The 25,498-nt window shown below is 42.6% G+C and overlaps 3 protein-coding genes across 7 annotated transcripts in view; 1 reads left to right on the top strand and 2 right to left on the bottom strand.

Annotated features, from left to right (window-relative positions):
* The window catches only part of LOC135114878 (chymotrypsinogen 2-like), a 7,023-nt gene extending 2,518 nt beyond the window's left edge, over window positions 1-4,505 (top strand). The window contains exons 2-6 of the mRNA XM_064031079.1: window positions 1-152; window positions 1,662-1,773; window positions 2,164-2,305; window positions 3,089-3,234; window positions 3,823-4,505. The exon at window positions 1-152 is cut by the window's left edge and continues 41 nt beyond it. Of these exons, the coding sequence (XP_063887149.1) occupies window positions 1-152; window positions 1,662-1,773; window positions 2,164-2,305; window positions 3,089-3,234; window positions 3,823-3,993 (723 nt within the window). The 3' untranslated portion in view covers window positions 3,994-4,505. The remainder of the gene's footprint in view (window positions 153-1,661; window positions 1,774-2,163; window positions 2,306-3,088; window positions 3,235-3,822) is intronic.
* Window positions 4,506-5,487: 982 nt separating this feature from the next.
* LOC135114877 (tubulin beta chain-like) lies at window positions 5,488-11,753 on the bottom strand. Of its 2 annotated transcripts, XM_064031076.1 has the most exons (7): window positions 11,595-11,753; window positions 9,645-9,753; window positions 9,000-9,110; window positions 8,162-8,406; window positions 7,280-7,587; window positions 6,474-6,780; window positions 5,488-5,881 (listed from the first exon to the last, which is right to left on the bottom strand). In XM_064031076.1, exons 1-7 carry the CDS (start codon window positions 11,649-11,651, stop codon window positions 5,669-5,671), a joined length of 1,350 nt encoding a protein of 449 aa, XP_063887146.1. In that variant the 5' UTR covers window positions 11,652-11,753; the 3' UTR covers window positions 5,488-5,668. The 2 variants fall into 2 exon arrangements, with proteins under 2 accessions (XP_063887146.1, XP_063887148.1); XM_064031078.1 differs by lacking the exon at window positions 9,645-9,753 and having other exon boundaries at window positions 11,595-11,718.
* A 497-nt stretch (window positions 11,754-12,250) lies between these two features.
* Window positions 12,251-25,043, bottom strand: LOC135114875 (uncharacterized). 4 transcript variants are annotated; one of them, XM_064031072.1, is made up of 11 exons: window positions 24,914-25,043; window positions 19,834-24,100; window positions 19,493-19,667; window positions 16,568-16,787; window positions 16,134-16,361; window positions 15,389-15,725; window positions 14,834-14,985; window positions 14,240-14,331; window positions 13,690-13,855; window positions 13,260-13,484; window positions 12,251-12,933 (listed from the first exon to the last, which is right to left on the bottom strand). In XM_064031072.1, the coding sequence occupies exons 2-11, from the start codon at window positions 24,089-24,091 to the stop codon at window positions 12,862-12,864; spliced, it is 5,925 nt and encodes a 1,974-aa protein (XP_063887142.1). In that variant the 5' UTR covers window positions 24,092-24,100; window positions 24,914-25,043; the 3' UTR covers window positions 12,251-12,861. The 4 variants fall into 4 exon arrangements, with proteins under 4 accessions (XP_063887142.1, XP_063887143.1, XP_063887144.1 ...); XM_064031073.1 differs by having other exon boundaries at window positions 14,834-14,973; XM_064031074.1 differs by having other exon boundaries at window positions 16,206-16,361.
* Window positions 25,044-25,498: the final 455 nt, after the last annotated feature.

Raw genomic sequence — 25,498 nt, 5'->3', positions numbered from 1 at the left:
ATTATAAATGGGGAGGACGCGTCACCTGGGGAGTTTCCTTACCATGTGATGGTGCTGACTATGACAGGTAACCGCATGAACACCTGCGGCGGCTCTATCATCAAAAAGCAATGGGTGCTGACCGCCGCGCACTGCTTCTACGGGAAGGACAAGTAAGTTATCCGCGTCTTGGCCACGTATTATGAAACGCTTTGCTCTCTCGATCACCACAACTGTTTCCACAGGCCACAGAGGTGATTAGCCTCGTTCTTAAGAGTGGTCTTTTGTTAAAACGGTTGGAATCTTGTTATGTCACTAGGACCGTAATAAAGCACCCTTAAGAACCCGTGTGACTTCAAGGAGAGTACTGTGTTCTGAAACGCTTTGCTCTCTCACCACGATTATTTTCAAAGGCCACAGATAATAAGTCGGGTTTTCAAGAGTGTTTATCCAGTTGATAATTTAAACTAAAGCCTTTTTTTAATATAGTGGATGTTTGGCACGGACCAGTGGCAATCTTTTCACCATCAATACTGACAGTTCCAGCGAGCTTCACTCAGTGTGTAGTTGGAATGCATAATGTGTATAATATAAATAAATACAGTTGTGGAGCACAGTTGAGTCTCCGCTGAAGAAGAGTCATTCTCTGAGCCACTCACGCTGTGACTCAGCCTCTGTATCTCCGAGCTGTGGTAATCCTGCACGGGGCTTGTGTGTCATCTTGCTGCCGCGGCCATATAACTCAGTCAGTTAAAATTCTAGTGTCTCATTGTCGCTGACACACACACACACACACACACACACGGGTCATGGGACTGTGTGGTAACCATTTTGTACTCTTCACTATCGTACACACAGGACCACACATCTATATTGTATTACAGCCTGAAATATAATATGGATGTATGGTCTTATTGTGTGGAATATAATAACGTAAAACATAGAGAATAAGGGAAGCTACAGTTACTTACACGTGACAGTCCCTATATAAAACATGCATATTCACTATCATCCCTATCTATACCTAAGCTTTCAGCATATTCACTATCATCCCTATCTATACCTAATCTTTCAAAGCTCCCTATTAACTCGTCACTAATAATCTGCTTGCTGAGTCAATTCCACTTATCTACCACTCTATTTAAGAACCAGTTTCTTCCTGCATATCTTCTTAATCTAAATTTATCAAGCTTGAACCCATTACCTCTACTAGGTAATATTCTGAATTCCATATTCTGAAACATTTCTGGCCGCACTTCGACTACTTCCAAAAGGCTCGTAGTTGATGTGACAAGGGTTTTCAAGCTTCCTTTTAATGGTTCTAGTGGCAGATTAACATTTCTACATTATTAACAGGAGAAACCTTGAGAACCCAGCGAATAATCTCTGTGACCTTTGAAAATAGTCGTGGTGAGAGAGCAAAGCGTTTCAGAATACGGCTTTAAGCTAGATCCTAAGAACTAGTGTACAGATGTATATCAAACTATGAACACGCGTATTTCGAATTAAGTTTATGAGGTGTGATAATGTACATACCTCTCCCTGTACCCCACGACCCACGTTTGTATTGTAGTAATAGTAGTAGTGTTAGTAGCAGTGTAAGAATGTCTTTATAGCGGCTCCCTTTTCTCTCTCTCTTTTATTCACTGTTTTTTTTTCTTTTTTTTTTCTTTTTCCCTCAGAATCCGAGCCTCCAGCGTGACAGTGATGGGAGGTTCAATCTTCAGGGACAAGATCTACGAGCTTCACTCTGATCGCGTCTTTCACCACGAAGATTTCAGGTCCCCCTCTCAAGTAAGAGCAGGTAGTGGCGTCACTCTCTATACCTTGAGTGAGGAGTGCATGTGTTGCTAGTGCTAACTTGTCTCGCACACGTGGCTGCCAAGGGTTGTAAAACAGGTGTGTCAGGTGTTTGACGTGTCCCTTCCTCCTCGGCCTCCCTATCGCTTCACACACACACACACACACACACACACACACACACACACACACACACACACACACACACACACACACACACACACACACACACACACAAAACGCACACACACACACACACACACACACACACACACACACACACACACACACACACACACACACACACACACACACACACACATTTTTTTTTTAAAGTCGCGGAGGTGCGACACAGATGTGTTTCAGAATAGTCTTTACTCACAGGGAGATGACGTTGCTCTCATACATTTGTCAGAGGAAATAGACTTCGCCCAGAACCCCAAGCTGAAGCCTATTTGCCTGGGGAGGATGCGTGACATCCCCTACGGCGGCATGGTTGTGGCCACCGGTTGGGGCAAGGTGATTGGTGAGTGAAAATTATTATTATTATTATTATTATTATTATTATTATTATTATTATTATTATTGCTATTTAAATACTCTGGCATAGCTAATGTGTTGACTCTTTTTCGTTTATAGTTTTAAATGACAGCGTTTTCTTTTTATATCTTAGTATTCAATTTTAGTTCTCTAATTTTTTATGTCTGCTTGAAGGCCCTACTTTACTTTTTCTTCTATCAAAACATTTGAATTAAATTGTATCTCTGTTGTATTGGCAACGATGCGATCTTATGTCACAGGGTTGGTTACGTTTATCATCATCTTTCCGGCAGCCTTTTCCATTCCTTTCTTCTTTTGTCGTGTGGTCATTTATGATTATTGATAATAAGAAGGAAATGCTAGTTTTGTACCTCCGTTGTATTGATAACTATGCGATCCTATCTCACAGGGTTGGTTACGTGTGCTATCATCTCGGTCTGTTTCCATTCCTTCTTTCTCTCTTTTGCTATGAGGTTATTTATGAGTATTATAGCTATATCATCTATATCATCCTCACAAATCATTTCTCCTTTGTCTGAAGATTATTTTACATACATTACCGTATTTCTGTGTCCACTTCACTTCCCTCATCCTCTCTCTCTCTCTCTCTCTCTCTCTCTCTCTCTCTCTCTCTCTCTCTCTCTCTCTCTCTCTCTCTCTCTCTCTCTCTCTCTCTCTCTCTCTCTCTCTCTCTCTTCCCACACGATTATTCTACATATTCGTATATTACTATATTTTTTGTATGCATCCCTGACCCCCAATCCTGTAGGCAAGGAGACTATGACGAACACACTGCAGGAGGTGGCCCTGGACGTGATCTCCACCAGGGAGTGCGCGTCATTGATGGAGTCACGGCTGCCCAATGACACCAACAAGATCATGTGCGCTATGACCCCCAATAAGGACACCTGTCAGGTACGCACCACGCCTCAGGAAAGTTATGGCCATATTCTGAAACACTTCTCTCGTACCTCCACTACAATCAATAGGCTATAGTTGTAGTTACACGGATTTTTAAGAATATTTTTACGGTTCTAATGGGTTCTAGTGATAGACTAACAAGATTTCTATATTATTAGCAGAAAAATACTCTTGAGAAGCTGGTTAATCATCTCTGTGGGCTTTGAAAATAGTCTTGTGAGACAGCAAAGCATTTCAGAATACGAGCATTAATCATTCACTACATTGAGAACATAAGAGCATAAGAAAATAAGAAAACTTCAAGAAGCCATCAGGTCTACACGTGGCAGTCCCTCTGTGAAGCATGTCAACATATTTCTTTCTGTCATCTTCATCCATAGATCTTTTAAACCCCTTTAATGACTTAGCACTAATAACCTGAATACCGAGTGTATTCCTGAGTTCCTTCCTTTTTTTTTCTTTTTTTTAATCCTACTTCATCAATCTTGAACTCACTATTTCTTGTTCTATCCTGATTATTGACCACTCACAGCAAATAAACGAAGCACGAAGTGAGTATGCCTTTGTGTTGGCGTTCCACAGGGTGACAGCGGTGGTCCTTTGGTGGCTCAGATGTCAGACGGCCGCTGGGCACAGGTTGGCATCACCAGCTACGGTCTCGGCTGCAGCCTCCCAGACAAACCCGGAGTGTACGTGAACGTGGCCCATTACCTACCCTGGATCATGGAGAAAACCGGGGCCTGCACGTGCTGATGTATTGAGCTGCTCGGCTTATAAGTACCATATACTAAGCTGTTGGAATGTCTTCTTAACTGGCGCCTTCAGTGGATCTTTTACAGATCTATTGTCCTTGGCCAGAGCTCTTCTATATTCCTGAACGCTTTGCTCTTTTATCACTACTATTTTCAAAGGCCACTGATATGATTAGCCAGGTTCTCATGGGTATTTTTTTTTTCTTATTGATATTGTAAAAGCCTTACTACTCTAATCAGAATCATGAAAAAAAAAAAAACATCTCCGAAAATCGGCATAACTTCAACTAAAGCCTTTTGAAATTAGTCGAGATGCATTACCGAAGTGTTTCAGAATACAGAGCAGAAAATCGTATAAGTCATTCCGTCTTTTCCCCGACTGCTTGCTCTCCTTCCCTTCTGACTCCATTGGGGTCACTTTCTATGGACTCCCTTCGCTACATAATTACCTATCTAATGTTCGTAATGTAGGTTAATGTTTGTAAGAAAATAATATACGTACGGAGTTTTAACATTGTTTGGAAAGACCTCACCTCCTTCCATCAGGCGTGACAGGTCAGATGAAGGGAAGCTGCAGTGGACACACACACACACACACACACACGATATGGTTTACTACACATTGGCTTTTTTTTTTTTTTTTTAATGAGTTGGATTTCAGTGTTCCCTGCTTCACGAGGTTTCAGTACACGAGCTGCTTGGCTAAATAACCATTGCAAATGACTCAGGACTATACTGAACTGTCTTTCGAGATCACGTGTTTGACTAATAATTCTACAACATCGTCGCCACTTATTATCAGCCTTTGTGTTGATGCAGTAGCAACACTCATTTCCTTCTGCACTATGGGTTTCAGAGGCCGTGTTACATCGCAAGAAGCTCCAGCATGTAATATCCAACTTATTTAAGAAAAAAGAGAAGGAAAGAGAAAAGAAAAGAGAACAATAAGAGAGAGAAACATCACAGAAGCGGCGTTAAGTGAAGTCATCCTCCCGAACAAGCTAAACCGGATTTAAAACAGCGGTAGTACAGCACGGGATGATTAACAACGACTATAACTCTTTTATTATCTTTAAATGGTTAACGTTACTGTGGGTAAGCATGCGCAGAGCGAGAGTGCCTTTAAAATACTTTCTCGAGCTTGTTCGTCACAGAAACCGAGAGAATTACACGGGGGACTACATAAAAACATGAGATAAAAAGGGAAGTTGCAAGAAGCCGTGAGGCCTACACGTGACAGTCGCTGTTTAAAACATACCCCACCTATTACCGTTTATCATACTTCATCCATTAATACGGGCCCTGAACTGTCCCAGTACGTCCCCTGCAGAATGACTCGCTCTCTTCACTTCACACACAGTAATAAGATACATTAAGAATTCATTCCCCCTGTCCATTTACACGCAGACAATGCATCAGTGCCACATTGACGCCACATAGGGTCTGTTCCCTTACTTCTGCCTGTGTGTGTTGGGGGGACCAGAAATACGCTCATTGAAGCATGAGTCGCTCTCTTTACTGCACTTGGGGTAGCAAGATATATGGATCATTAAATTCCCCATGCCTTTAAACGCGAACATTATCTTAGTGCGCCATAACAATGCCATAACAATGTGACAGCTGAGATTACGGAAGTAACACTCTTGTACCCGAATATTCAATTAATCTCGTGGCTTTTACTGATAGTCGTATTCAGCACTGCCGTTCTCCTCGTATTCGTCGTCGTCTTCGTCATCTGCTCCTGCCTCCTGGTACTGCTGATACTCGCTCACTAGGTCGTTCATGTTGCTCTCCGCCTCCGTGAACTCCATCTCGTCCATGCCCTCGCCCGTGTACCAGTGCAGGAACGCCTTACGCTTGAACATGGCCGTGAACTGCTCGGAGATGCGCTGCGGGGGACAGGGGAGGCTGTGAGGTTGGTGAGGTTTGAGCAGGAATCAAGTGCAAGGGATCCGTGCGGCAGCGTGGGGATTGGTAAAGGACGCAAGTGACTACTGTAGGTGCGTGTATGGACGGTCAAGCTGTGTGTTTTTATATGATTTAGTGCCTTATTTAAATTTTTGAGACAGCTTAGCGCTTGCAGTTCTATTGTTTTCTCTTTCTCCTTTTTCCTCCTCCCTCCCCTTCCCTTCGTCTACCTGTCTTCTTAAACTGTGTGCATAGTCTAATGTGACGAGTTTTGTAGGAATTTCATGCACTGGTGGAGTTGTGACTGTTTTACATTAGCTGTACTTCTCTTTCCTCTCTGCCCTCCTTTCCTCCCCCTTCCTTCCTCTCTTAATTACCTCTACGGCTCGATCCTTTCTTTTTCCCGTCTTCCTTTCATCCCTCTGCCTTCCTTTAGTAATTCCTTTCTTGTCCTCTCTTCCTTTCCCTCTGCCTCCCCATCTTCCTTCCTCTCTCGTCCTCTCCTTTCCCTCTACCTTCCTTCTTTTCTCCCTCTCTTAATCCCTTTCTCATCCTCTCCACTCACCTACTCACCTTAAACAAATCCTGGACGGCTGTGGAGTTCCCGATAAATGTTCCTGACATCTTGAGGCCTCTTGGGGGGATGTCACACACAGCAGTCTTCACATTGTTGGGGATCCACTCCACGAAGGATGACGAGTTTTTGTTCTGCATCTTCAGCATCTGCTCGTCCACCTCCTTCATGGACATGCGGCCTCGGAACACGGCGGCTACAGTCAGGTAGCGGCCGTGGCTAGGGTTGCAGGCTGCCATCATGTTCCTTATATCGAACATCTGCGTGGCTAGCTCAGACACGGATAAGTTGAGGAACTGTTGGTTGCTGTGAGGAAGGGAAAGGAGACGGAGGAAGAGAAGGTTAAGGAAGAGAATAGAAAGAGGGATATGGAAAGAAAAAAGAGAGGTATTAAAGAATTATATGAATCACGATAATCTGTCACTAGAACCATGAAAACACCCTCAGTAAAAAAAACCCGTGTAACTTCAACTAGAGCCTATTGAAAGTAGAGGTACGGGTAGAAGTGTTTCAGAGATCCTTATCACGACTGCCAGCATCAGGACCATATTCTGAAACAACTCCTTGTCACAACCCAACTACATTAAAAAATGACAAGGATTTTTAGGGTTGTTTTTTTTTATGGTTATAGTGATAGAATAACAAGATTTCTACATTATTAACAGGATAAACACTCCTGAAAACCCTGATAATCAATTCTGTGGCCTTTGAAAATAGTCGTGGTGAGAGAGAGCAAAGTGTATGTATCAAAGTATGGGCTGTAGTTCACCTCCTAGATCCTGATGGCCGCAATAGTCTTCCTTACCCGCGAGCAGTGAGCGGCGCGAAGCCAGGCATGAAGAAGTGCAATCTGGGAAAGGGCACCATGTTGACGGCCAGCTTGCGAAGGTCGGCGTTGAGTTGGCCGGGGAACCTTAAGCATGTGGTGATGCCGGAGACCGTGAGTGACACCAGGTGGTTGAGGTCGCCGTAGGTTGGAGTGGCGAGCTTTAACGTCCTGAAGCAGATGTCGTAGAGCGCCTCGTTGTCAATGCAGTAAGTCTCGTCGGTGTTTTCGACCAGCTGGTGCACGGAGAGCGTCGCATTGTACGGCTCCACCACTGTGTCCGACACCTACAGCGGCAACCAAGCAGCAGATGTTAGTGGTGGTGATGCAGCTGCTACTGAAGGTTGATAATGGAAGGTTATTGGTACAAGTGTGCCGTGAGGGATAACCTTGGTCTTGTTAGAAGGATGTGGAAAGAATGTGGAAATGAAGGAACCTGTTTATGTATTTCCTCCTGCCAAAAAAGATATTTCCTTTAACAAAAGATAGGAAATGATAAGATAAATAAAAGAATACATTAAATTAAAAGTAAATAGATAGACAGCTAAATAAATAAATATCTTAGTTTGGCCTGAACTCTTTCCAGGAGTAATATTTGATCCTCCTTTTCTCGAACAGTCGCTTTTAGGAAGTGGGGGTTTCATTGGGCATTTTTTTTTTTCCCCAGTTTCGTTGCTCTAGACCAGAATACCTCTAACAAAAATAAGAAATAATAAGATAAACAGACGGAATAAATCTAAAGTAAATAAATAGCGTAGTTTGGCCTCCTGTCCCTTATCACAAACAGCTTAGCAAGGGGCAAGAGATCTGCTGTAGTTTATCATTCATGTTCCCTCCACTGGTCCTGCGCCTCGGACTCGCCTTGGGACTCGGCATGACGGAGAAGGTGTTCATGATCCTGTCGGGGTATTCCTCTCGGATCTTGGAGATAAGAAGCGTGCCCATGCCAGATCCCGTGCCGCCCCCCAGCGAGTGCTTCAGCTGGAACCCTTGCAAGCAGTCACACTCCTCAGCCTCCTTCCTCACCACGTCGATCACATTGTCCACCAGCTCGGCGCCCTCTGTGTAGTGTCCCTTGGCCCAGTTGTTCCCGGCACCACTCTGGCCTGGAAAGGGAAGGAAAACGTCATTGAAAACCACACTAATTTCCATTCATGCCTTTTGGTTCTTCCATGCACTGGTCTTGCCTGAGGGAATGTGAACCGAGCAAGGATGAAGGAATATCGTCTTTTTTTTCTATTTTTCTTTCTCTGCAGGGAGATACATAGAGCAAGGATGTGGGACTGGCTTCTCTTCTTATAAGCAATACTGTTCTGTTCTTCTCTGTACACAATTAGAGAAACATCCTTGAAACCCGAGTAATTTCCACTAAAGTCTTTTCGCAGGCGAGATAAGAAGCCAAGGTGCGTGACGATGCAGTCCTTACACACTTTATCCATCACGAGGTGGCCTAAACAAAATACTACACACACACACACACACACACACACACACATACATCGTCGGCCCATATAGTGGAAAGGAATAGTATTGTGGACCGCATCACAACACCCCATTTAGGCAAAGAACAGCTGGCCACACACATCCACAACAAGACACTTACCGAAGAAAAGTCGGGCTCTAGTGGAAAGGGACAGTCTCGTGGACCACTCTACTACAGGAACTGGCCACATACGTACATAGCAAGGCACTTACTCACCAAAGCAAAAGTTGTAGGGCTTGAAGAACTGTCCGTAAGCTGAGGACCTGATGGAGTCCATGGTGCCGGGCTCCAGGTCCACCAACACGGCACGGGGCACGAACTTCCCTCCTAGGTCACGCCGCCGCCACCACCACCAGCATCACCACCACCAGCACCGCCACCGTAAGAGAGTGAATGAGTAAGGTAAGGTAAGGCGTCGTATGTCATCATTGTAACCATCACCACTATTACTATCATTAAGGGCACTTTGTTTGCCATCATCATCATCATCATCATCATCATCATCATTTATGTTTAAAAATGAAACTATTATCCGGAAAGCTGTTTTAAATCGACAATATTTGGCGTGACAGTGGCTGATGAGAGAGAGAGAGAGAGAGAGAGAGAGAGAGAGAGAGAGAGAGAGAGAGAGAGAGGAGGGTGGGGGGAAAGGCGTGAAAGGGGGCAGAGAGAGAGAGAGAGAGAGAGAGAGAATAGTTTAATCAATAGTCTAGCAGCAAATGCATGTTCAGAGAGAGAGAGAGAGAGAGAGAGAGAGAGAGAGAAACACAAACACACCGCAGTTCCCACCCATCGACCCTCCCAAACACACTCGCGCACGCACACACACACACACACCACCACCACCATCACCACACTTACCCTGAGCCTCGCTGTAGTAAACATTGATCCTTTCTAGCTGAAGTTCGTGTGATCCTTGGTATGATCCATCAGGAAAGATACCATGCTCGTCACTGATCACCTCCCAAAACTAGAGAGAGAGAGAGAGAGAGAGAGAGAGAGAGAGAGAGGAGGAGGGAGTGGAGTGGGGGGAGAGGGAGAGAAGAAGGGGGTTATCCTCGCTCTCCCAAATACACATACGCGTCATGTAAACACTCTCTCTCTCTCTCTCTCTCTCTCTCTCTCTCTCTCTCTCTCTCTCTGTGTGTGTGTGTTTTGCTCACATAAAAAGTCCATCGTAGTAACCTCTGTTGTTCATTTCTCCATGACTACCTCGTTACCTGTGCATGCAATTGGGACACACACACACACACACACACACACTTTAGTTGTAGTAACCGCAGTAACCAAGGAAAAATGCTTCACTTATAATCTGACAGTGCACCAGTACAGCATTTCGTTATATTACTTGACCTTGTATTCGCGAACCATTTATGAAACACATCTGCTCCCCACCTCCCCTCCACTGCTTTCAAAAGGCTCTAGTTGAAGTTTAACGAGTTTCTAATGGTGTTTTTACAGTTCTAGTAATAGATTAAAAAAAATTCTACATTATTAACAGGAGAAACAGTCTTGAGAACCAGGCTAATCATTTTTGTGGGCTTTGAAAACTGTCTTGACGAAAGCAAAGCACTTCCGAACACGACCTACAGTTGCACACAAGGCCGTATTTGGGATCGTTGGTATCTCAGGTCTGTTTCCAGAGGCTATCCAGATCAACACAGGTGCCTTTTCCCAATGTTCCCTTTTCCCTTTTCACAGGTGCCTTTTCCCAATGATTATACAGAATCCACGTTAAACAAGTAAGCACCTGTGAAAACTCTGTTATCTTCCATTGGAGCGTATTGTGACTGAACTGTTCTCGATCGCAGTCACAATACATGTTTGTGTTCGTATGGTGCAATATTTCCTTCCCAACTAATGGGTAAATTATAAGTCATCTGTTTCTTTTCACGTATCACTAAAAACATGAGCTTATGAACAATGCAGTGGTGATTCGCAAACTGTACTGCGTCACACACACTGGAAAGATTCACGCAAAACATACAAATATATAGGTTTACAAGTCAATACTGCAACTATTTGTACCTTTCCTTTCACTCAATGGACATTAAAACAGACAGGAGCTGTATTATAACTTGTAACTTATGTATCTTCGGAGCATATTCTGAGACATTTGCACCGCACCTTCTCTACATTCAAAAGGTTCTACTGTAGTTGAAGTTACACAGATTCCTTTATTTCTTTATTTTTTGTATGATTCCAGTAACATATCAACAAGATTTCTGCATTACTGACAGGAGAAACACTCTTGAGAACCCGTCTAATCGTCACTATGGCCTTTGAAAACAGTCGTGGCGAGAGAGCAAAGCGTTTCAGTCTTCACATGACTCCACTAAATACTTCAAACTTGAGAATTCGGAGCGATGCATTTTTTTTTTTTTTTTTTTCATCCTTATTTGGCATACCTTTCCGTGAACCAGTCTGACACATCTTTTCTTGTTCTACAGCCTCCTCCAAACATTGTGCTGCCCAGAAATTGCAAAATCTATTATTATTTATCCCCTCCTTTCTGGTACATGCATTGCGTTTAAGTCTGCACTCAGAAACGCTTTGCTCTTTCACCACAATTATTTTCAAAAGCCACAGAGATAATTAGCCAGATTCTCACTAGTGTTTCTCCTGTTAATAATACAGAAACCTTAATAATGTCACTAGAACAGAAAAAAAAAAAAAAAAAACTTGCAAAACTGTCACTTCAACTAGTCTTGTAAGTAATGGAGGTGCGGCGCAGAGGAGTTTCAGAATATGGTACTCCTTAGTGATGTGAATTCCATTGACAGAGATTAAGCAGGATTGTGTTTTAAGTACCTTGGAACCTATCTGGTTGCCACACTGCCCGACCTGTATGTGAACAATCTCCCTCATGGCGAGCGAGCGGCGGTGGCGTGGCTCTCGTGAGGCTGACCCGGAGAATGGCACACCTCACACCTCACTACGGCCTGTTTGCCTACCTGTACTGTCACTCATCACGCACTCTTCACCCTCCTCCTCCCCTTCTCCCACACCTCAGTCTCTTCTATTATGTTCTTAATAGTCTAGTCTCTAATAGTCTTCCAGTAGTCATCTCTGATAGTCTTAATCTTTTCTAAGTCTACGTAGTTTTCTCCAATACTTACCGGAGTCACCCAATTTGCGGATAAGCCACCCAAGTTTCCATGAATAATGTTTATGAACGCTATACGAAAATAAGTAAAAAATAAATAAATAATGAACATAATAGCAATGAGGCTGTTTCTGTCCAATCCTTGCCCACTTTTTTTTTTTTTTCGATAGTTATATGGCATTGTTTAAAACTGTACTACTGAAAAAAAAGAACCCTGGTAGAAGCCTAAAATGCAAAACTGTATACATTTTTCTTTCCTTATTATATTTTATTTATTTATTTATTTATTTATTTTTTTTTTTTTTTTGTATGTGTGTGCGCCAAAGGATTAGCACTTTTCTATGCTATCAAAACAACTCACTATTGTTTTTGCATTTATTCCAGGTAAGAGTTTTCCCATGGCATGATAATTACCCGAGTCATTCCCACATGCTAGTTTCCTAGACAACCTTTTTGTGGCCCAAGGAGACAACAAAGAGTCAAGACATGCCTACTTTTTACTTAAACAAGTAACTGGAATTAATTACTGCTACACACTAAAGGATTCAAGCATTCAGTACATGCTTATCCATTCCACAAAACTGACATGAATTATGTTTAGTTTGGGGTGATAAGAAAAGACTTTTGGAGTCCTATCATCATAGTGCCTGGAAGTGTCCTTACAAAATCACATGAAATTAACAGGGAAACCAAGTTTCATTACCTTATCAACCAGAAACAGGTTCATTCTATGACCTTCATTAAGCAGACAAGTAATGGGTTGGCACTGCCTTTCCACAGTTCAGTCAACAGTTTCACATCACTGTACTGGCAATCAGTACTTCATGCGCATTATTGTCCACATGATATTTTCATATATGTAACATGAACATTTAGTTTTAAATTACATGAAAAAACTATTTCTCGTAAGAAAATCAAAGTAAACATATTCAACCATGGAACCATTTTAGGAAACAAAACACAAAAATTTACTTATTTTGACTTATTAGTGCCACATTCTGCACACTGTCCCTGCAGCACAGACCTGGTGCACTGCTCACACCTCTGCAAACACACAAAATGAAAACCTGAATTAGACCAAAACCAAAACACTGAGTCACCAAGACTGCATCACACCAAACCAACCCATTTCCTTCCCCCACATCTGATCTGATCAGCAGTCCAGACTAGATGTGGGAGAGCAATCCCCAGGACACCTTTATATCTATTCTGGAGGCAAGAAAATTTCAGAGTACATGCCTTAACACAGTGGTTGTGAGCTTCTGGGGTTAATTATGTGATTGCAAAAATCTAACTGTTAAGCCACAACACTATTTTGAGCACCAGGCTTGGCCATCAAGTAACAAGTACAAGGTAAAGTAGTGACATACCTGGCAGTGTGTGTGGAAGACAGGCTTGCAGCACCAACACTTAATGCAGTGGTTACGAGGACAAAGGCCCTGCAGGTGGATGTGGTGGCTGCACCAGGAGTAGCTGACAGGTGTGCTGCACACTGCACATGCCACTGTGCCGGGGATGATGTGAAATAGTTTGGGTGATGCTCCACAGCATGGCAGCACCACGGGAGACACCAGCAGGGTGCACAGCCCAGCCAGCTGCAGGAAGCACACGAGGGGAAATAAGGTCAGAAGCATCTAATACTTAAAAAACTGACCAATGCTAAAGAATTAACCCATAACTGATCAAGACCATTGATATTCACACTGTGCCTGCAAAGACATTAATTATTTCAAAAAAAAAAAAAAAAAAAAAAAAAAATAGAAAATTTACCTATAACTGATCAAAAGCACTGGTACTCACATTATAACTGTAAAGGTTCTGCATCAGGCACTTGTCTGTGCGAGCCAGGCACACATCCAGGCCAAAGGTGTGCAACACATTGAGGGGGTTGTCACACTCCTGGCAGAAACAGGAGAGCTTGGGAAGGCACACACCACCTGCCCGGGCACAGGGACACTCTCTTGTTCTGGAGGTGAGTGAAGAGAAGTGAAGGAACAGTTGTGTGTGGAGTTGGTGTGTAGTAGTACTCTATCATCCTGCATTTTCCTACACAACATACTCTATCCATTTGTCTTATCTTTCATTATGTTAAATAAATGAGTGAAGTCATATCTAATTGCATAGGATTCAAAATAAGAAGCACCATGAAAATGACCACATCAAGCATCCATTTTAGTGATAGCAACAAGATAGGACATAAAGAACTCAGTAAGTTAACAATATGCATAAACCAGAAGTCTGAAAAAGCAAGCAGCATAAAATGGCACCCATGAGCAGAGTAGAATATTATGAGTGCAGAAGGCAAGTCACATACATTTTTCCTCTAAAAGACAAAACGCTCAGTGCTTACCGACACATTCCCTTACAGGAGCAGCCTTCCTCCTGAGGGATATTGGGAGGATACTGCAAGGGATGGCTGATGGGCAGGGCATGCATTAATCCCTGAAGCCACACACCACCCAGCACGAAGAAGTGAATCCATGCATAACACAATATTAGTCATGAAAGGAAGTAATGAAGCAATGCATAACACAGTACCAGCCATGAAATCATCTCAGCAGCAAAAAAAATATGCTTTACATCATCAAGCAGTTGTGTATAAAAGCATTTATCTCTACACCAGGCAAGCAATCCCACACAGAGCATCCCACACACTCATACACACATCATTCAAATTCTTAGCCCTGTAAAGCATAACAATAATATACAGATCCACAGAACACATAACAAGCTTTCAATCTAGAGCCATAAATACATAACCAAAGTTCTTTACATATAGAAGACAAAATAATCAATAAACAAGCATCTTTCCAGTTTAACTAAAGCTCCGTAGGCATAAAAGGCAAAATACTGAAGTATCTATAGGATTGTCTTTCCAACATACAGTACACAATAGAATTACAATTTACAATATTACTATTACAGTACAAACAGCAAGTCTTACATTAGCCTGTAGGACACTTCTCACAGCTGATACAATTGGTGCTTCAGTGCTGGGGGCAGAGGAGCTAAGGGAGGCTCCTGCACCACACACCATAGGACTCAGGGTCTGTACTTGGTGAGCCTCCTCTGAACACTGGCCTGCTTCTGGAATGGCTATAAAGAGTGAACAGCAGAGTAAAAACAGCAATCATCTTTTTAGATATTGTTGGGTTATCTTCATTTCTTATTTTATTTATTTACTTTTATGTATGAAGGGCAATGGCTGAGGACAAGAGTGAAAAAATTAACAATGACAGTACAAGAAAAGGCAAAAGTAGAAGAAATCAGCTATAAATGGGTTAATAAGGCAATACTTCCTCTACACACTGACCTACTTCTTGTATGGCTATGAAAGATGAACAACAAAATAAAAACACAAGTAACCTTTCTAAAGAGGCCAAGATTTTGCCAAGTTATTCTTATTTCTTCATATGACACTACAAGAGAATATGATAAAAGTAGAAGAAATCAAACAGTCACAAATGAAACTGATGAGACAATACTTCTGACCACTTACTTAACAAGGTGCTGGAAGTGGCTGACTTGTGGAGGACAGAGGTGAGAGCGGAAGTGGACGTGAAGGTGGACGTGAGGGCAGAGGTGCAGGATGGTGAGCTAGACAAGGTGGTGGAGGTGAAGGATGGTATGCTAGGGGAAGTGATGGAGGTGAGGGAGGGTGTGGTGGGCAAACCAGTGGAGGTGAGGTCACCCAGTACAGCAGGGGAAGGGAGGGCCCAAGAGGGAATGTGGTCACCCTGGATAGGAGAAGAGCAGTCTAGTATCTGTCTGAACCACACAGAGGATTTGGCCAGACTCCTCTGCAAGGCCTCACTCTGCATTTCTCGTAGCACCAGCTGGAGAAAAAGATAAGCACATAAAGTACACAAATTAAACAAAAATACAAAAAAACACAATAGTTAAAAAATAAATAAATAATAATTGAAGTACATAAAGACTAATACAAAACAAAATATAATAATTAAAAATACATCAATAAATAATAATAAATTAAGTATTTAATGACAACCTCCACTTAACTGACAAACTCTTCTTGCTAGATTTAGACTAAACTGCTCCCATCACAATAAGATCAGTCATATAGGAAGAACACTAATGTACAATAAGCATAACAATATTCTCCTCATAAATCAATCATCACTACACTGTAAGGATGTACAATTGGGAAAACTCTAACATGGTATACAAAATGCATGGAGAGAAAAAAAAAAAAAGTTTTGCATTTCCAACACTCAGGGTTATACCAGGTTAGTCTCAACAGTACTTCCTGTAGCCAATGCTGTGAGTGGTGAGGGTAAGCCTGAGCCACACAGAACCTGGTGCATGGGGAACACTGCCAGCAGGGCCTTGGTGAGGGCCAGGTGGGACCGGCAGGCGGGGCTGACTGGGTGGTTCTGGGAGAGGCTCAACCAACAGCCTTCCTTCCAAGTCATGAGGCAGATGGAGGGAAGGGTGTCCACCACCACCACCACCTGCACATCACAGTGGAGGTGACATAAGGAATCACTGACTTCAAACATTTATTTTTCAGTTTAAACTTGACTATGCTAGGTGCAACATTTCATTACTTCAAATCTGAAGTTACTACAATTATTAAACATTAAGAACATCTTTCTTTATATTCCATTTTCTTCCTTTATTATAAATATATTCAACAACAACATATCAAATCAAATACTCTTTTGGAGGTGACGTTCAAGGACAGCAGGGAGTCAAACGGCACGACAATGAAGATGAAGGGATGCGGGGCGACTTTATCCTGTGGTGGTGAGCTTATCCGTGCATGCTGTGCCTCCTTCATCAATGCTTCTTTGGCTTTACTCCTTGTTCTTGGTGACATGTCCTCTTCACTGCGATTCACAGCCTGCTTCCTTGTGCTAAGGGCATACACCAATTTTCTGAAAATCAGATATTTGAACATTTTCACTTCTCTGTTTCAAAGCAATCTATTCCATCAATTGCAAAATAAGATTTTCAATATTTTTTGTCATCTACTTGACTCTCCCTATACAGAGGCCTTGCAAGCCTCCCTTTCTTCCCTTTTGCAGAGATCTCCATTCTTGGAGACTTCAATGTTCACCACCAGCTTTGGCTTTCCTCTCCCTTCACTGACCATCCTGGTGAACTAGCCTTCAACTTTGCTATCCTCCACGACCTATAGCAACTGGTGCAACAACCTACTTGTATTCCTGACTGTCTTGGAGATACGCCCAACATTCTTGACCTTTTCCTGACCTCTAATCCTTCTGCTTATGCTGTCACCCTCTCTTCTCTGTTGGGCTCCTCCGATCACAATCTCATATCAGTATCTTGTCCTATTGCTCCAATCCTTCCTCAGGATCCTCCTAAGCAAAGGTGCCTCTGGTGTTTTGCCTCTGCTAGTTGTGGGGACCTGAGGAGGTATTTTGTTGATTTTCCTTGGAATGACTACTGCTTCCATGTCAGGGACCCATCTTTGTGTGCCAAGCGCATAACAGAAGTGATAGTGTCTGGCATGGAGGTGTACATTCCTCACTCTTTTTCTTGACCTAAACCTTTGTTCCAAACCTTGTTTTAACACAGCATGTTCTCATGCCATACATGATAGAGAGGTGGCCCACAAAAGGTACCCCATTACCAGAATCTCATGCACTTTATATTTCTGTCCGGAACCATGCCAAGTCTGTTCTCCAACTAGCCAAAAACTCCTTCATTAATAGAAAGTGTCAAAATCTTTCAAGATCTTACTACCCTCACAACTTCTGGCATCTAGCCAAAAATATCTCCAATAACTTTCCTGCTTCTTCTTTTCCTCCTTTATTTCAACCAGATGGCACCACTGCTATCACATCTATCTCTAAAGCTGAATTCTTTGCTCAAACCTTTGCTAAAAACTCTACCTTGGACAATTCAGGGCTTGTTCCTCCCTCTCCTCCAACCTCTGACTACTTAATGCTACCTATTAAAATTCTTCGCAATGATGTTTTCCATGCCTTTGCTGACCTAAACCCTTGGAAGGCTTATGGACCTGATGGGGTCCCTCCTATTGTTCTCCGAAACTGTGCCTCTGTGCTTTGTCAAACTCTTTCAACTCTGCCTGTCAACATCTACCTTTCCTTCTTGCTGGAAGTTTGCCTACATTCAGCCTGTTCCTAAAAAGGGTGACCATTCTAATCCCTCAAACTACGTTCCTATTTCTTTAATTCCCTGCCTATCTAAAGTTTTTGAATCTATCCTCAACAGGAAGATTCTTAAACATCTATCACTTCACAACCTTCTATGTGACTGCCAGTATGGGTTCCATCAAGGCTGCTCTACTGGTGATCTTCTGGCTTTCCTTACTGAGTCTTGGTCATCCTCTTTTAGAGATTTTGGTGAAACTTTTGCTGTTGCCTTGGACATATCAAAAGCTTTTGATAGAGTCTGGCACAAAGCTTTGATTTACAAACTATCCTCCTACTGCTTCTATCCTTCTCTCTGTAACTTCATCTCGTTTCCTTTCTAACTGTTCTATTGCTGCTGTGGTAGACGGTCACTGTTCTTCTTCTAAATCTATTAACAGTGGTGTTCCTCAGGGTTCTGTCCTGTCACCCACTCTCTTCTTATTGTTCATCAATGACCTTCTAAACCAAACTTCTTGTCCTATCCACTCCCACACTGATGATACCATCCTGCACTTTTCCACATCTTTTCATAGACATGCAACACTTCAGGAAGTCACCATTTCATGCAGGGAAGCCACAGAATGCCTGACTTCTTATCTTTCTAAAATTTCTGATTGGGGCAGAGCAAACTTGGTATTGTTCAATGCCTCAAAAACTCAATTCCTTCATCTATCAACTCGACACAACCTTCCAGATAACTATCCCCTCTTCTTCAATGACACTCAACTGTGCCCCTCTTCTACACCAAACATCCTCAGTCTGCCCTTTACTTACAATCTGAACTGGAAACTTCACATCTTATCTCTAGCTAAAACAGCTTCTATGAAGTTAGGCATTCTGAGACATCTCCACCAGTTTTTCTCACTTCCCAGCTGCTAACTCTGTACAAGGGCCTTATCTGTCCATGTATGGAGTATGCTTTACATGTCTGGGGGGGTTCCACTCATACCACTCTTCTAGACAGGATGGAATCAAAAGCTTTTCGTCTCATCAACTCCTCTCCTCTGACTGTCTTCAGCCTCTCTCTCATTGCCACAATGTTGCATCTCTAGCTGTCTCTTCTACTGCTATTTTCATGCTAAATGCTCTTCTGATATTGCTAACTGCAAGCCTCCTCTCCTCCCAAGGCCTCGTTGCACAAGACTTTCTTCTTTCTCTCACCCTTATTCTGTCCACCTTTCTAATGCAAGAGTTAACCAGTATTCTCAATCATTCATCCCTTTCTCTGGTAAATTCTGGGACTCCTGACTGCTTCTGTATTTCCACCTTCCTATGACTTGAATTCCTTCAAGAGGGAGGTTTCAAGACATTTATCCTTCAATTTTTGACTACTGCTTTGGAACCTTTTATGGGACTGGCATCTCACTGGGCTTCTTTTTTTTTATTGGATTTTTGTTGCCTTTGACCAGTGTTCCTCCTAAAAAAAAAAAAAAAAAAAAAAAACTTAAGCAATCCAATACCTATCAGAGAAGCAGACGTAGAGCTTGGAACAGTAAGGAGGCTCTCCCTGGACACTGAGATCATGTGTCCCAACAGTGATGGAGAGAATGTCCACAACAATGGTATCTTGAGGGAGACTGCCACACAATGTCTTGCTTTCTCCTTCCTCTTGCCCCTCACTGTACGGCACATGACCTGTCCAGGGAATAAACTCTCAGAAGAAAAACAAATTCAAGCCACAAAATTATATCACTCAAGGTAACACGTAAAACTCAAGTAAAACAAAAAGGTCACAACCACAGGCAAATATGTAGAACTCAAATCTCAATATTGAATCACCATGGAGAAATGTACACATTACCTCTTTCTAATTTTTGCTTCAACCTCAAATCAGCAAGAGTTGCTCTAATGAGGGAGGCCCACTGGTCACTTCTCAGAGAATATGTATGATGTTTGGTTTTTTGAGGCACTTCCTTCCTGGTAGTCAACTTCTTCCACCTCCTGAGTGATGGTCTGGGAGAGGTTCTTGATGGGCTCAAAGGAAGGAAGTGAGAGGTAAGGCAGGAGTCATCATAGCTGTATCTATGGTGTTCCCTTATGACTTTTGTTTTCTTGCTATGAAGGGGAAGGTTGGTATCTGACTTGGAACGCTTCATTCTGACTTCTCCCCACACCTGACTACTCCTCTCTGGCAGAATGGAATGTATTTCATTGGTTTCCTTTATGTTACTTGAGTGCACATTTTCCTGGTCAACAGATTCATCCCATTTATTATCCCTTTTCTTCACTGGCTGTGGGGACGGAGAGCTGAAGAGCAGCTCATCTTCATCCTCACTGTCATAACCCTTTGTTCTTTTTCCTCTTAACTGCTTCTTTCTCTTGTCACCTGTTTTCTCTATACCAGGGACATGCACCTCCCTCTCAGCCTGTGAGAGAGCTGCCTTCTGGTCACAGAAAGCAACACAAGTTAGGCAGGTCTCTGATGTGCAGGAATAAACATGGTCTCTGTAAAGCGTCTCCAGCTGAATACCAAGTGCCTGGTTGCGCAGTGCCTTCACCTCTCCCATGTAGAAGAAGCCACGGTGGACGGCCCTTGGTGGCAAGTCTAGAACGGTGAGTATAGAATCTGAGAAGTTTGGAAGTAACTCCTTCAGATCCTCTTGTAGCAATTTCCTGGTCTTGACAGAATCAGAGTAAGGTTTCTTTCTTGGCTGGTGTTTCCAAGAATCTGCCACAGTTTTGGTCTCTGCACTCCTCTGACTATGAGCTCTTGTCTGTATGGTGCTTGAAGAGGTAACACTACTGCTTTTCAAGCCAGATGTTGCACTGATTTGTGGAGAACACACGGCAGAATCTATCTTTTCATTTTTGCTGGCATTAGGATGAACAGGAATTGTAAGGCAACATTTTGTTCCTGCTTTCCTTGTGGCTTGAGCACCATAACCTGATACTGAAGGTGCACTAGTGTTGCATAAAAGGATGCTTTCTGGTACTGAGCGGATCATGAGAGACTGTTCACTGACGGGAGCCAGAAGCACAAGCGGCACTGAGGACAAGAGAGGCACCAACTCTGCTGAGGATGAGGTCAAGATGGGCACCTTGCTCAGCTTTGTTACTGCTGGGGTAATGTCTGCTTTCTTCACATTTAAGCACAATTCATCACTCATTGTGGCTGGAGCATTGGTGGCTTGAAGCAATACAGCATCCTCTTCCTCTGGGGTGCTCTTCACTCCTGGCCACGTATGATCAGGGACTGTTTTGGTATTTACGTCATGGCTTCTGGGATGTACAAAGGAGGCAATGCTCACAGGAGTGCACTTAGGGATGATTATGCTCATGCCAGTTCCTCCAACAGGCAAAACCATCTCTGTCTTCTTGGACACATGGCAGCTACTTTTGATCTGCGGAGCTGGCACCAATGTTGATGGATGGTGACATGATGCTTCACTTGGTTTCTTTGTGCTACAGCTGTCTGAAGAACCCTTAGGCAATATCTTGACATAATTGGTATTCTCTTGTGGCTGTGACTGTTTGGCAGTAGTGGTGGTGGTGGTCGGCTGCACACTGGGTCTGTATACAGTGGTTATATTCTGAATGACAGGTGTCCGAACAGCTGGCACCGTCTTAAAAGATACAGTGTGGGGAACTTTTCCAGCTGTGGCGAGATTTGGAATTAGGCAGTTCCCTTGAAGAGTCTTTGTGGTAGGCTTGGGTAGGCGCTGGAAAGCATCAGGCCCCAGAATAACAATGTTTTCACTTGGGTCTTCCTCCACCTGGGCCAGAACAGGTTTGGGGCAAGGCTCACTTTTTGCCAGGCCTACACCAAGCCTCATTCTGTTCATGTCTCTCAAAATATACTCAGTTGTTTCTTTAACAGGTGTTTCTTCACTTGTTATGTGACAGGCAGGAAAATCTGTATTTTCATAAAAGGTATGTTTCATTTCTGTGTGACTTCTTCCTTTTTCTTTATCAGTATCCTGAAGGAGTGAATCAAGTAGATCATTGAAATCATTCACACTGAAATTACCATCTTCAGAGCTTGTGGTCTTTGGACAAGTAATGGTGGAATCAATGCATGTTGTTCTCATCACACTGCCGGAGACTTGTGGCTTCTCAATGTCAAATCCATGACTGTTTCCCTCATCCCCACTGAATGTCCAGAGTGGTAGTAAGGTGTAATCTTGATCTGATGGTGTGAAGTCATTCAGTCCACCCTCATCCTCGGGCATCAAGTCACTCAGTGTGGGAGGCAAGGCAGACGTATCTTCCCCCTCAGAGAGGAGTCTTAGCTCCCCAACACCTCGGGCTCTCGTGCAGCATACTTTTTTACTAGAGGTGCCAAAAATGTCTCCTGTTCCTACTGAAGTACAATTCCTTTCAGTTTCATTAAGGACAATTGCATCTCTGCTATGAGCTAAATAGTTTGAACCCTTATAGTTGACACCCTGCATCCTTGAGTCTGCCTCACTGTGACATGCATCTTTACTCAAGTACTCATCAATCATGTGAGTGATGTGATTAGTCTCCACATACAAGTACTCTTGCTCTTGTACTGCTGACTCTGTTTGCCTCACATCTGAAGGGGCACTGACACTATTTCCTACTTCACCATTTTGCAAGGAATCCATGAGGCCCTCTGAGTTTTTGCCACTTGGTATGATGCTTGTGATGGAGAATTTTGGGTCCTGAGCAGTCCACACCACCTGGCCACCCTGGAAGCTGACCAACCCACTGCTGGGGTCCAGCTGGTGTGCACCTGTGTTGCTAAAATTTGAATGGATGACATTAATCACAGAGTCACCACCACCACCAACACTGCCGTTCTGAGCAATACTGTTTACATGCAGGCTACTGTCTTGCCTGTCTGGGATACTCATGTCTCTGTAGCCAGCAGTGACTGGGGTAATTCTGCACTGGGCTCTTGGGTAACTTGCATAAATGTTGGGTTCTGTTGCCCTTGCTTCTGAGAGTGATTCAAATGCTGTATTTCGGAGCAACACCAAGGCATCTTTGTCATCCATGTAGTCTGAGGCACTAGTGGGAAAAGGCGCTGTGCATACAGTAGACACAGACATCCCTGGTGCTGGACATACAGAGGACATGGGCAGCACTGGCACAGTATATGCAGAGGTCACAGACACCATTGGCATTGTGCATGTAGAGGACACAGAAAGAACTGGTGGGTTTTTGTTTATTCTGCAGCTGGAGGGTCCAAATGAGCCTTCTTTCACCACTAGATCAGCATAACTTTCCATCATGTCATATGCTGGGTTGAGGGTTTCCCTAAAGGATGGCACTGGAGACAACGCAGAATCAATGACATAACTCCTGTCATCTGATGTTTTCTTTATCATATTACCAACACTACAGCCTTGAGACATAGGCATTTCCTGCTCTGTGACTGACAGCACTGTGGAAGTCTTTGCCTCCTCCATTACGGGTTCACTTGCATCTGCACAGCCTTGGTGCTGCTGCCCTGGCTGCTGGCCAACATACCTGGTGATCCATATCTCTTTAGAGTTGACTTTCTGAATACTGAGCATCATGAGGGGAGTTTGTTGTATCTTGACACACTCTACATTAGCACCAGAGCAGCTGTCTGTCCCACATTTTACTGTTGTTTCAGTGCTCTGGCCTTGCTCCACATCCTTATCCATCCTGCTGCACCTTACTGGCACTTCAAGACCCTGCTCTTGCCTTGCATCCTGATGACACTGTTGCAGAGGAAATGTTTTGAGATCAGACCTCTTACCTAACAACGAAATATCCTGAAAATAGCTGCATGTACTCTGCTGCTCTATGGAGAGACCTGAGGAGCCAGTTTGCAGGAAATTGTTGCCAGCCACTCTTCTCACTCTACTTGGGTCCTGCACCAGCACCATCCGGCTCCCATGACCCTTAGCTTCAAGGTTCCTGTTTCCATCTGCATCCACTGGGGAGTCTGTCACCTTCCTAGCCGTTCCTTCCCTTCCCCACGAGCCATGTGCCCAGGCTGCCACCCTAGCCCGCGTCCTGTATGAGGGGGATGAACATGGTACACTGCTGCCTCCTTCTGCCAGGCCACCAGTGACACCACTGCCCTCTGGTGTGCCCTTTGTCTTTCTTGTTAGCCTCGGCATCCTCTGCACCTACAGTGTGAAGGATCAAAATATTGTACATGCTCTGTGCTCTGTTTCGTCTGGCATTGGTTATAGCTATTACTGTGACCCATGTGGTGAAGTCGTTCTTTGTTAAGATTAGGCAAATATATCAGGTCGCATTTTGACTTTTGTGACCTTAACTTCAAAAAGGGAATGCCAATGAAAACCTGAATGAAAAAAAAAAATAAATAAATAATATATATATATATATATATATATATATATATATATATATATATATATATATATATATATATATATATATATATATATATATATATATATATATATATATATATATATATATATATATATATATATATATATATATATATATATATATATATATATATCAGGAAATACATATATGACAAATTTATCCCCATAGACGAGAATTTGGCTTATTTCTGTGTTATCTAAGATTGAAAACCGGGTGGCAATGATACACATTTAAAAGCAGGCCTAGAACTAGTTTGTCTAAATAAAAAAATATTACCGCGCCCTATGTGACTACTGCTGTTCACAAATTCTCAACCTTTCTCCTGCTGTCTTCCGTTCGCCTTTTCATATATCCCTGATCCCTGTCACTATTCATACGTTCAGTTTTATTGCAAAGTTGTAAAGGTAGCTTGGAAATAAACTTAGAGCCTGTAACATTACTTCCTTCAAAGTGGTCAACCTCAAAGACTAACATGGCCATTCCTTCCACTCTGCTCGCTCACTTCCACCTCTTCCTTCACTCCAACCACCATTCATGCACGTAAGAATATCAATATCCCCTGTTAAGAGAGGATTACTTACCAATTAGAGCTTGGTCCACGTCATTTACGTCAAATAACACGAGCTTTGGCCAAGACACGCAGGGCTCCGGTTTAGTTGTCTCCGAAGCATCACGAGATTTTGAGGATTCGGTCTGCTTCTGTGGGCGTTATGATTCATTTATATATATATATATATATATATATATATATATATATATATATATATATATATATATATATATATATATATATATATATATATATATATATATATATATATATATATATATATATATATATATATATATATATATACGTTTCTTGCTATATACCTCCTACTATAGAAAAGTCAATTAATACATGTATTTTGAGTACTGCATTCAATTCTTCATTTCTTCAGGATTTTTATTTTATTTATCTTATCTTTTTTTTCATGATCCTAATTGATGTTATGAGTTTTGACGAGCTATAATTACATGAAAAATAAATAAATACAAAAAAAAATATCATTCCTAAACAAGAAAGACAACACACACACACCACACACACACACACACACACACACATTGCTATAAAATATAAAATTCGCCCTCACTCGAATGCACATTTACCGTAGAAAACCCCC

Source organism: Scylla paramamosain, chromosome 28 (genome assembly GCF_035594125.1).
Source record: "Scylla paramamosain isolate STU-SP2022 chromosome 28, ASM3559412v1, whole genome shotgun sequence".
In the NCBI taxonomy this organism is placed as follows: Eukaryota; Metazoa; Arthropoda; class Malacostraca; order Decapoda; family Portunidae; genus Scylla; species Scylla paramamosain.
Note: the sequence above shows the minus strand (reverse complement) of the source record. Positions and strands in the feature narration are given on the sequence as shown.